Below are 12,243 nucleotides of genomic sequence, written 5' to 3' on the forward strand. Positions count from 1 at the left end.
CCTATAATAATAGTAATAATTTTGTTCTCTAGATCTAATTTCTAATCACATTATAATATCGATTTTTTTCTAGAATGTGAGATCTCTTTCTTATACTATTTCGAAAGGCGCCTTAGATCAGCTTACCAGAAGTGTGGCATTAGGTACGTTTATTAATAAATACACAAATCTTGAAGAACAAACACAGTTTCATATAAAAATATCTGGGACTGTTTATGAATTACAAGTTATTTTTTTGAAGTAAGGTTTTGTTTATTTGTTCATCGTAAACTATAGATTATCTTGTCTGAGTGATTAAGTTATGTACACCCCTCTCAGTTTCGTTATCAATTTTGACCAGTAGGTTTCTTCTTAGAAATGGTTACTGATAAAAGTTTACAGAAATTGAACCTAAAGTGACACTTTTGAATCCTAGATTAATCAAATATAATTACTTATACGTCCGTTAGAAGGAGTTAACAACACAACTAGTTTTTATAGCATATTTAATTAATTAAAATCTTAAGCGTGAAATAAACGAACTGATTGTATGGAATAACAAACACTTCAGTCTGTATTTTCTCAAGATAATTTTTATTAGTACTTTATATTTAATTTTATTATAGAATACGTGTATTCTAACTTCAGTCACTAAGGTTGTTGTTAGTGTAAGCTTGACAACTGACTGAGAAATGTTAAACTCAACTAATGCTTTCGTTCAGTATTAGTTTAAAGAGTTCGAATTCTGTTTTGCCCATTGAGCGATAGTAACCGTCCTCCAACTTTAATATACGAGTGTAATATTACTACATCATATTAAATGTGTAAGAGATTATTCGAAATATAATTTACTGGTGTAATTACTTTCATACTTTAGCATGAATGCGGGATTTGACCCCGCACCCTCAGATTACAAGTGGAACGCCTTAACCCACGTAGCCATGCATAATCACTATAAACGTTACCTAGGTTATTTATTATTTACTAAAATAAGAATATTTCTTAAAATAATCTCTTAGAAAACTTCTTTTCGATCATAGTTTTATGTTAAAAATTGAAAAAGCTGGTAGCAGTGTTTATATTAAAAGCAGGGTAGCTTAAACCAAAGAAACAGATATTTATCACCGTTGGATTGTTTTTAGAAATTTCTTATTTTTCCAGATCTTGCTCCCAAACAAATCAGAGTGAACTCAGTAAAGTAAGTGTGTTTTTATGTGTTCATAACCTGTGTTCAGGAAAGTGTTTCGCACCCATATTAATTTTTATTTTGATTTATTTAAAATTGGGCTCAATTTATTGTTTAACGTATTCGCAATGTGAATCTGAGGTATAGGCGGAGAATATTTTGTGTTGGCATCGTATTCTGTCACATGTCATATACATACTGCGATATATTGTGTCTGTCACGTCACGTTTTGAAATGTATATATATACACGTGATTTTATTTATCATATATATACACTGCTGGTCAAAATCTTAAGGCCAATGAACATAAAGAAAAAATATGGATTTTACGTTATTAGATTCAACCACTTATTTGAGTAGAGCTTCAAAAGATGAAAATAAAAAACTTTTTAACTTTTCCCCATTGAAATCTTAACGTTACTTAAATAATATAAATGTAGATTTATTGTATGTTATTGTTGAGTGACTCAGAAGTGAAATACTCAGGAATTACATTTCTTTTGGTGAATGGTAAAAGTAGCTTAGAGCTTTGACTATGAGCGAAACCAAGAATGTAACACAATTTACCTTTCTAAAGTTCATGAAATAATATAAATAGTTAGACTGACATAAACTCTTTCCGTGACTGGGGACGAGTTTTGTTTGGGTTTTGAATTCCACGAAAAGATACACGAGGGATGTCTACTTTAGTCGTCCCTAATTTAGCAGAGTAGGACGAGGGGGAAGACAGCAAGTCATCGTCACCCACCGCCAACTTTTGCGCTACACTTTTACCAAGGAATAGTGGGATTGACTGACACATTGTAACGCTCCCACACCTGAAAGGGAGAACACGTTTGGTGTGACAGAAATTCGAACCCGTGACCCTCATATTTCGAGTCGAGTAACTTAACCACCTGGCCTTGCTGGGCCCCTGGGGACGGGTACTTTTCTTTGTACTGTGTTATATTTTTTGAGTTTTAAAAATTATTTTTACAAACGGTGATATTTATTCCTTTATCCACAACATGTGTTAAAGAAGGTGAGGAAGGTGCCCTTTGTGCAGTCAGGGTAAAGATACCTCTCTCTTCATATATTTGTTAAGCCTTCTCAAGTCTCTTATACTTCCCGTCTCCAACCTTAGGGTTCATGGTTTACAGTCATGATGATCCAACAATATTTACCTAAATGTTGACGGTGGGTGCTATTGTCTAGTGTATCAGTTCAAAATTAAGTACGGCTAATGCAGGTAGCTGTTTCTGAAGATTTACGCTACATTTGTAAAAAATACAGTCACCTAGTTTTTTTTTTTTTATTATCTGAAAACAATTGATCAGAGAGGATTTTACGCTTTTCCCAGACCTGTAAAAGAACAATTATTTTGAGGAGTTACCTGTATCCTGTTAAATTTTAAAAAGTAGAAATCAACGTATTTTATGGATGCTTCACAAATTCTGTATTACCTTAATCACAACTGAGCAAAGTTACGATTATCATTGAGATGGGACATTAGATAATCTGTCTTTTTTAAGTTATTTACTGTCAGGAAGATCTATCGTTCGAGACGTAATGCTGCTCAACACATTTTGCACTAACAGCCACAGGCGCTTGACATAGCAGCAATCAATTCCGTTTTACAAATCTAATGAAAAGCTACACGAGGGCTATCTGCGCAAGCCGTCCTTAATTGTGCAATCTAAGACTAGATAAAGGCATTTAAAAATGAATAGTGGGATTGACTGTCACATTAAACGAAATCGTAATTTAGGATGATTGGGAATTCGACCCCGCGACCCTCAAATTACAAGTGGAACGCCTTAACTCACGTAGCCATGCCAGTCACATGTACCTGCCATTCAACAAAGCTTTTGTGGTGATGTATGCTGCTGGTAATGTGGCACCACTACTTCTCCACCACTACTGTTATACCTGGCCATTTAGGTTCACCTGTTGCATAAGATATCATTCAAGTTGTTCGTTCCACTTCCTTATAAAAATACACTTTATACTTTCAGATGGAATTATAGGTAGCTTGGAGAATGAAATTTTCATGCAATAGACAAGTTTCTTAGGAATTTCACGTAAACACATAAAAAAGCTTTCTGAGCATGACCGTCTCCATATTTATTGTTACAGACTTGACTTAAAGCAGGACAGCTCGGTAACACTTTAACAGCATCCTCTGTCAATCCTCTGGTAATTCTTGTGTGACATAGGCTAATCCTAATAGTTTTATTTTTTCTTCGTATTTCTAATACGTTGAACGTGAAATGTTTTAAATCTGTGAGAATTTATAAAGAATAGAATACTTTGGTTGGTGTTAACCAGCTGTTAAAGTTTGTAAATAATGTTCTATATATTTTACATGCTAATACTCTATACTTATTTCTATTTTGCAGTCCTGGAGTTATTGAAACAAATATGTTCCCAACTATTGGATTAGACACAAATGAAGTACGTGAAAAGTGTATCAGTTTGTTGGTATATAACTATAATACGATATATAATAGAAACAGTCAATAGATTCATAGAAAATACTGTACAAGAATGTTAACTAAAATCAAAGATATAGTGTGATGTCCAACATAAACTATTGGTACTTGTTAGAATATTGGTGTTACTCTGTTTACTACTGTTTGTAACCAAAATGTTACCAACAAACAAAATACTGGATCCGTAAGCTGCTCGGTTCATGTGTGTGTTTTATTACAATTATGTCACATCTGGCTATTTTCAGTCATCATCAAGAGGAATCAAACTGATGGTTTTTGGGTTTCGAATGCGAATACTTACCACTGCCCTACCGTGGAACTGTTTTTAATATGAACCGTTTAGAAGAATGTACTTTTTAATGTTGATCGTGTCGGTACATGTGTGGTTATGATAAACACAATACATTTCATAAAACTAAATTATATCTCCATGGTCATCATAAGTTGTTGGAAATGTTGTTTTTATTTATTTACAGTAATTAATTGTTCAGTTTCAAGTTTATTTGTTTGTTTTTCCTGATCTCAGAGCCATGTTGGATAGCATGTGGGTTTCTACCATACTGATAACAATCATACTGGTTTATAACACATTTAAAATATTAATGCTGAATATAACGTGACATAAATATATTTGTTTGAGTAATAAATTTTAATGAATTCGTGAAACCTACAACAGTCATTGAAGTACCGAAAATCAAATGAAAATAAAAACTAACCGGCAATATTTATTTTAAACCTAACTCCAGATACACACTTACCATAATTTTCAACTGCATGCCAGAAATTTTAGGATGTATATAGTTTTGTTAAATAAATGATAAACATGTATGAAAGTACAATTTATATATACACTTATTTTGCACTTGTTAATGTTGAAACTTAACGTTACATGCACATAAATATCTTTAAATCTATATATTACAGGTTATGGAAAAAGCAGCCCAGTCATACCCGCTTGGTCGTGGGGGACAACCACAAGAGGTCGCCAATGCAATCGCTTTTCTCGCATCTCATGAAGCTTCGTTTATAACCGGAGAAACCCTGGTGGTAGATGGCGCTAAAACTGTCTCTTACTAAGAAGTTTGTTTTCTTTTTTTCTTCTACAACAATAAAACCTAAGTTACTAATTTATTCCGTATGTTCTTTATTTGTGTGATGGTAGTTAAGGTGGTGATTTAACTGATCTGAGTCTATTGGTTGACTGTTCTGATTTTTCTGACATTTGTTTTTATTTTTGAAGTAATACATTTTTTTGCTTTAAATAAAACATTACCAATTCATTCCGTTCAGCCTCTAGTTATTAATTCTGAATAAAATGGTCATTAAGATAAAAAGAAACCAAATATAATATTGTTTATATAATTTTTATATTAAATGGTACATCAGCTTGGTGACATCAACCAAAGTATTCTATTCTAGATCAATTTCAGTCACAAAATTTCGCTTACCGAAACAGTTCTAACATAGGAATACTACTTTTGTTGTAGCGTGTCTAATGGAAGTCGTTGTTTTTATAGATCATTTCAAAAACTTGAACGTGTTTCAAACAGTTATATTCTGAACAATTTTCACACGAGCGAACAATCAAACGCTGACCTGTATTCCTGGATAACAGTGTAGTCTAACAGTGTCAGTTGACTACGTTCGGAATATATAGAACGTTACATTTCTATACAACTGTAGAGTATTTATAGTTCTGCAGAAAGACACTACAGTTGTATATACAACTCTTTTTTACAGAAACTTCAAAAGTATTAATACTTTTGTAGATATATACTACAATTGTATTTACAAATAATATTTTACCCTTGATCACATTTTTTTTTTCTCGCGTAAAATATTATTCTTCGCCTGGGAACAAACCACATGGTTAATGAAAGCTAATTTTGCTGGTAGATCCACATAACCAGAAAGTTTCCATATGTTGCGGACTGTATAGAGGGATCGAAATTGTTTGATTTTATGTTTGATTTTATACGTCAATCTACACAAACATTGTTATTCTACACATGGGAACAAATCACATGATTAGTGAAAGCTAACTTTCCTTGTTGATGTACCAGGTCAGAAAAATTAAAGACGGCTAGCACAGATAGCCCTCGAGTAGCTTTGTGCGAAATTCACAAACAAACAAACAAATCCTGTTTATCACTGGTTCTTGGTGTTTATCACCACCAATTAGTATCTCTTCATTGGTGTTATACTGATTAATTGCCATGCAGACAATAGGCCTTCATACATTTTTGGTGAAGTATTTTAACAGATTAAAAGTAGTTATGTATCATCTTAATGTGTGAAATCATGCAGTGGAGATCATACTGATATTATGTGTGTTTGGAAAATCTAATTCAATGTGAGTAGCTTCCGTGTATGTTACAGCATGTGTTTGGAACACAAAATGTGAAAGTGACTTCAGCGTTCATTACTTGTACAAATATTCTTGTTGATGGAGGTTTTCCACTAATCGTCCACCGCAGAGAATCAAACCCAGGATTTTAACGCTGAAAGTCCGAAAAATTGCTCCTAATTACTAAAATGCGATGATTTATTTATTAGCTTAAACATTAAATCGTTATGTCAGTAAAGAGAAGATGTTTGTGTGTGTTTTCTTATAGCAAAGCCACAGCGAGCTATCTGCTGAGTCCACCGACGTGAATCGAACTCATGATTTTAGCGTTGTAAATTCGTTGACTTATCGCTGTACTAGCGGTGGATGTTTAGAACTAGAAATTAATTATAAAGAATCTGGATTAACGGAGAGTTTTTAATTATAAATTATGATTTAAATATTGAAATTCCTTCTGATATTCGGACATTTTGTAGTTCTGGAGATATGGAAACAGGATGAAAGACGGGGAGCCTGTCTTTGAATTATGCGAGTCCGGCATGGCCAAGCGTGTTAAGACGTGCGACTCGTAATCTGAGGGTCGTGGGTTCACATTCCCGTCCCGCCAAACATGCTCGCCCTCTCAGCCGTGGGAGCGTTATAATGTTCGGTCAATCCCACTATTCTTTGGTAAAAAGAGTAGCTCAAGCGTTGGCGGTGGGTGATGATGACGAGCTGCCTTCCCTTTAGTCTTACACTACTAAATTAGAGATGGCTAGTACAGATAGCCCTCGTGTAGCTTTGCGTGAAATCCTAAACAAACCAAAGAAACTAAACTGAAGAAACAATTCAAGGCCATATCTTTTGCGGCCCAGAATTTCTATAACCAGTTGTACTATGTCCCTAAATAATTGTACGTGCGAGAATGTCTTCCAATCACACTGAGAGAATCAGGTCATGTGACCATTTGATATAAAACTGCTTGTTATAGGTAAAACGTCTAGAAACTCGATCTACGGCACAGGGTAAGACTTTACTATACAGATATCGTGTAAGTTATTTCTTGTTTAATCAATTAATTGAAGGTTAGCTGAAATGACAAACACATAAAGTAATTTCTTATTAATTTAATGTTCTGCACTAGAATGGATAATTCAATTAAAATAAAACTTTCAGGTAGTAATTTTTAATGTGTATGACATGCTATAGTAACTTAAAATATCAAACATGTTATGATGTATAACACTACTGTTATAACAAACTGTTTCGATAATTTGTTAAATATTATATCGTTTTATTGTCTTCTTTATGTATACAATAGGTATATAAAGTTTGAAAACGTATACATTTAAATCTTTATCTTAACAAGACACAATAAAAGAATGAGTAGATATTGTGTATGTGTTTCACCAAATGAATATATTATTGTGTATATTACTATCACGGATCTTATCATGATATACAAACACATTTGTTATTATGTACGAGTATTACCTTACTCATTACAGTACTATGTAAAAGTATTAGAACACAGTCAAAAAGGCACGGTATGGCCAGGTGGTTAGGGCGCTCGACTCGTAATTTGAAGGTCATGTTTAAAATTTCCGTCACGCCTAACATGCTCGCATTTCATCCGTAGGGGCATTATAATGTGACGGTCAGCCCAACTGACCGTCATCTGAGGTCAGATCTGTCTGACATATACTGTCTGAATGTACTCATTCGTTGGTGAAAGAGTAGCCCAAGAGTTGGCGGTGGGTGATGACAACTAATTGCCTTCAACATACTCTTACGCTGCTAAATTACGAACGAATAGCGCAGATAGCGAAATTCAAAAACAAACAAACTATTCTTACAGTTCCAAATTCAACGAAAATAAATTTTCAGTTTAGTTATGTCAGAGATCGTCTGATGTCACTAAATCAAACCAAACTTTTACATAATTTAATAATTAAAAGATGGAACATTAATAAATTGTGATCCAGCTTATATATCTTTTTGTTTCAGTGTGGAAAACGTTTTGTGTTTGTGTGTGTGACCGTCACGTTCTTGTAAACATTTGTGTGTGTGTGTGTGTTTTCTAATACCAAAGCCACATCTAGCTATCTGCTGAGTCCAATGAGGGCTATCGAACACATTATTTTATCGCTATTCCAGCAAAGCCAAACATTTATGTACAGATATTTAAATTTTACAAACCTGAAAATGGGACAACATTATGTTACATGGTGCTATGTTCAAAAACTGAAGGACACGAGTCTTCATCACAGATGTAACATCAACATTTTATTAATGTTTACTATTAGTACAACAGAAACTTCGTGAAAGTGCTTGACTTGAGCAAACAGTTAATATTTTGTGTTGCCCACTTTTGCTCTAATAACTGCAAACAGTCTTTCAGGCATTGTTGCAACATATTTAATGAAAGTGTTCTTTGGGATTTTACTTGAAGTGTCTCTAATGCATTCCTTTCAAGTGTCTTTTGAAGTAATGTTTTTTATCAATCAATTCCCAGACTTGCTCAGTTTGGTTGTGACCAGGACTCTGTGAGGGTCATTGTATCATTTTAATGACTACAACATGTTCTTTCTTAGCTAAATCATTAATGCATAGGTTGTATATGTGTTTGATGTCATTATCTTCTTGGTATTACAATCCATTACGAATAACATTCAAACTATGATGGATCAGTGTCTGATTGTACTTGCTATAATCCATTACTAATAACATTCAAACCATAGTGGATCAGTGTCTGATTGTACTTGTTATAATCCATTACTAATAACATTCAAACCATGATGGATCAGTGTCTGATTGTACTTGTTATAATCCATTACTAATAACATTCAAACCATGGTGGATCAGTGTCTGATTGTACTTGTTATAATCCATTACTAATAACCTTCAAACCATGATGGATCACTGTCTGATTGTACTTGTTATAATCCATTACTAATAACATTCAAACCATGGTGGATCAGTGTCTGATTGTACTTGTTATAATCCATTACTAATAACCTTCAAACCATGATGGATCACTGTCTGATTGTACTTGTTATAATCCATTACTAATAACATTCAAACCATGATGGATCAGTGTCTGATTGTACTTGTTATAATCCATTAGTAATAACCTTCAAACGATGATGGATCAGTGTCTGATTGTACTTGTTATAATGCAACCAACATATTGGACATGCAACCAACTTTTTCCGTCCATAACACCGTTTTCAAAACATCACAAGTCCCGGTTTTGCACCTTTTAGCAAATTTCAGTTAATATTAGGAGATCGAAGTGAAGGTTTTTAATTGCTACGCAACCAAATATTTCATTCTTGTTCAGAGTTCTTGATACTGTAGATATGACCATTTATTTGTCTTTTTGTACATGGTTGTTTATCCCATGCGATCAGTGACAGTCTCCGTTCTGTCCAGACAGTTCATTGACGAAAATATTTCACATCAGTATCATTGAGTTTACGTGTTCTGCCTCTTCCTTTTCTATTTTCATATTTATCTGTCTTGGTCTCACGATCTAGGGTGTACTTGATGGTGTTTGGGGAATATTTCAAGTCTGCAGCAATTTGTCAGAATGCCCAAAGTGCATCATGTAAAGATTTTAATAGGAATCTCAGCTCTAGTGACAATTATCTACCTTTTGTGGTCCGTGGAATGACTAGAAAACTTAATATATTGTGTTAAAGATTGTTTTTAATCAAACTTATTTGTGGAGTGCTATTAAACTGATTTCTTCTGGTATCTACATTTACCATATGTTCCTTGCTAGCTTCTTTCTATGTAGTTAAGACACTGGATAAGGTACCATGAAAGTTATTCCAGACCTTAAATCCCATTAGTATGCTCATTCAAGCAGAACTCTTATGACATACTCTTGGTACAAGTATATGGGAATTCTAAAGAATATTAAGTTTTCTCACTCTGTCTCATTCTGTTGTTAACACAGATCAGTGAAACATTACTATAATGTTGAAATTTACATTCTGTAATGGTATGGAAGAATTAACCATATTAAAATGATAATATATTCTGTTGTCTTAACAATTTTACACAGTACTGTAGTTATACGGAACAACAGCAAAACTGTACTAAGTAAGATTTCTCTCTTAATACGTTTTTACCTTTTATGTCCATATTTTTGAAATATTTCTTACAGTCATTCAAAGGAGAAAGTTTCGCTTCTTTCGTGAATTCCTTCTCAGGTTTTTATCAGATTGATTAAAAACCTACAAATTGATATTTATATCAATATGAAATTTTAAAAATTAGAAAAAATAAATGACTTTCCTGTCACATACTCGTGAAAATAAAAAATAGAGCAGTTTGATATTTAATTTTATACCCACAAGATACAGTGTGTGATAAATAGACATATATTTTGCTATTGTACAAATGCAGAAGATAACGGTAGTTTTTCGTACAGTTTTCTATCTTGTTTTTAAATCAATGTATCAATAAAATTCCCAGTAATCTAAAACACTTCAGCAAATCTTGAATGTCGGTGTTGATAGTTTTCAACAATAAATATTGGTTTTGTTGTACCTTGTATGTGTTATATAACTCATCTGTTTATATTGTAGTTTACTAACCTTAGAAAAAAAAAAGACAAATTAAATATTACTTCTTGATGTAGATGATTTTTATCAATGGCTACTTCACGACAGCAAGAGAAAAAACTGGACCAGAAGGTGGCGTTAATCACAGGTCAGTGAAATGTAATCAGTTTTTATTATTTGTTTTAACAATATAAACCTCTGATACGATAAATTTAAAGTAAAATAGAGAATACTCAAATTATAGTTTTCCATTCGTATGACTTATAATATAATTTTCTTCTTCTATAAATTTACATACATTAATGGGTATCTAATCATTTAGGTGCTAGTTCAGGGATAGGTAGAGCCACTGCTGTGTTGTTCTCAAGCCTTGGAGCGAGGCTAGCTTTGACTGGAAGGAACCAAGAAAATTTGACAAAATCCTCTTTAGAATGTGAAACAGTTTCACCTTATGATATAAAGGTTTGACCAAACATTAAATAACACATAACATTATGTATTTAATACATAATCTAAAGGTTTGACGCAACTGTATATAACATAAACATATCTAATACATAAGAAATTCCTAAATAAGAGTATATTATAATGCACTAATTTATAAATTATGCCATATTGGTTTTTAATTGAAGTAAATAATGTTCATATAAATTGAAACTGTTGTAACAAGGATGGAGATATTATTGAGAAGGGCACTGGTGGGTGTGTCCTAGTTTGACTTTTAACTGACATTGTGAGAGAGAATAAATAGGCAGATACCTAGTTCTGTTTCCAAGATTAGTCCATTCTCTGACATATATTTGCTGTTGTAACAAGGATGGAGATATTATTGAGAAGGGCACTGGTGGGTGTGTCCTAGTTTGACTTTTAACTGACATTGTGAGAGAGAATAAATAGGCAGATACCTAGTTCTGTTTCCAAGATTAGTCCATTCTCTGACATATATATATAACTGGGTTCAACCCGAAAAAAATGTTCAATAAACAAAAAGCAAATAGTTGTACACAGAAAAAACAACAACAACAAGTGTTACTAAGAGTTTCAAAGTTTTATTCGAAAACATTAAAACTGAGTGGACATATGGTTAACGATCAAATATTTTTATATTCTTAACTAATACACCTATTGTATTTCATGAAAATGTTTATTTTTATTTGATACTCAATAAAAACACAAACAGATTCAGCTAAATCTTTATTTTTGTAAATTCACGCTATAAAATCATTAATCTCTTCTAATGAAAATATTATACTTACACTGCATCTTTCTGTATGGATAGAACTTTAATAAACATATTAGAGATTAATTTTGAAATCATTATAATGAAGTTTGTGTTTAAAATTTTGTATTCCTATTTAAATATAGACATTATTGTTTTAGATTATAATCATTTAAAAAAATATATATTTGCTTTGAAAAATAAACCACAACTTGAATTTCTCAAACAGGAATGTCACATCAGCCATGTTATGATACCAAAACTATTTCTGTTCGGAGCACAGAACTAATCTTTTATCGCATGTTAACACAATTTAGTTACAAAACAACATAATAATGCTTATATATTTGAGCACATTTTAATTTCAAAATCTATTAATTAAAAACTAATAAAAATAAAACATAATTATTTTTACATTTTATTCTTATGTCTTTGATCTTTTATCGTTTACATCCCAGGAAGATGAGGATGGAAAATATCAACAACTG

General features: G+C 32.6%; 1 protein-coding gene across 1 annotated transcript in view; it reads left to right on the forward strand.

The window, feature by feature from the left end:
- Positions 1–12,243, forward strand: part of LOC143257870 (putative short-chain type dehydrogenase/reductase y4vI) — a 30,771-nt gene that overhangs the window by 8,502 nt on the left and 10,026 nt on the right. Inside the window, exons 7-12 of the mRNA XM_076516897.1 lie at positions 74–143; positions 1,141–1,177; positions 3,544–3,598; positions 4,561–4,710; positions 10,618–10,684; positions 10,859–10,998. Coding sequence (XP_076373012.1) covers positions 74–143; positions 1,141–1,177; positions 3,544–3,598; positions 4,561–4,710; positions 10,618–10,684; positions 10,859–10,998 — 519 coding nt within the window. The remainder of the gene's footprint in view (positions 1–73; positions 144–1,140; positions 1,178–3,543; positions 3,599–4,560; positions 4,711–10,617; positions 10,685–10,858; positions 10,999–12,243) is intronic.

This window comes from Tachypleus tridentatus, chromosome 7 (genome assembly GCF_004210375.1).
Source record: "Tachypleus tridentatus isolate NWPU-2018 chromosome 7, ASM421037v1, whole genome shotgun sequence".
Taxonomy (NCBI): domain Eukaryota; kingdom Metazoa; phylum Arthropoda; class Merostomata; order Xiphosura; family Limulidae; genus Tachypleus; species Tachypleus tridentatus.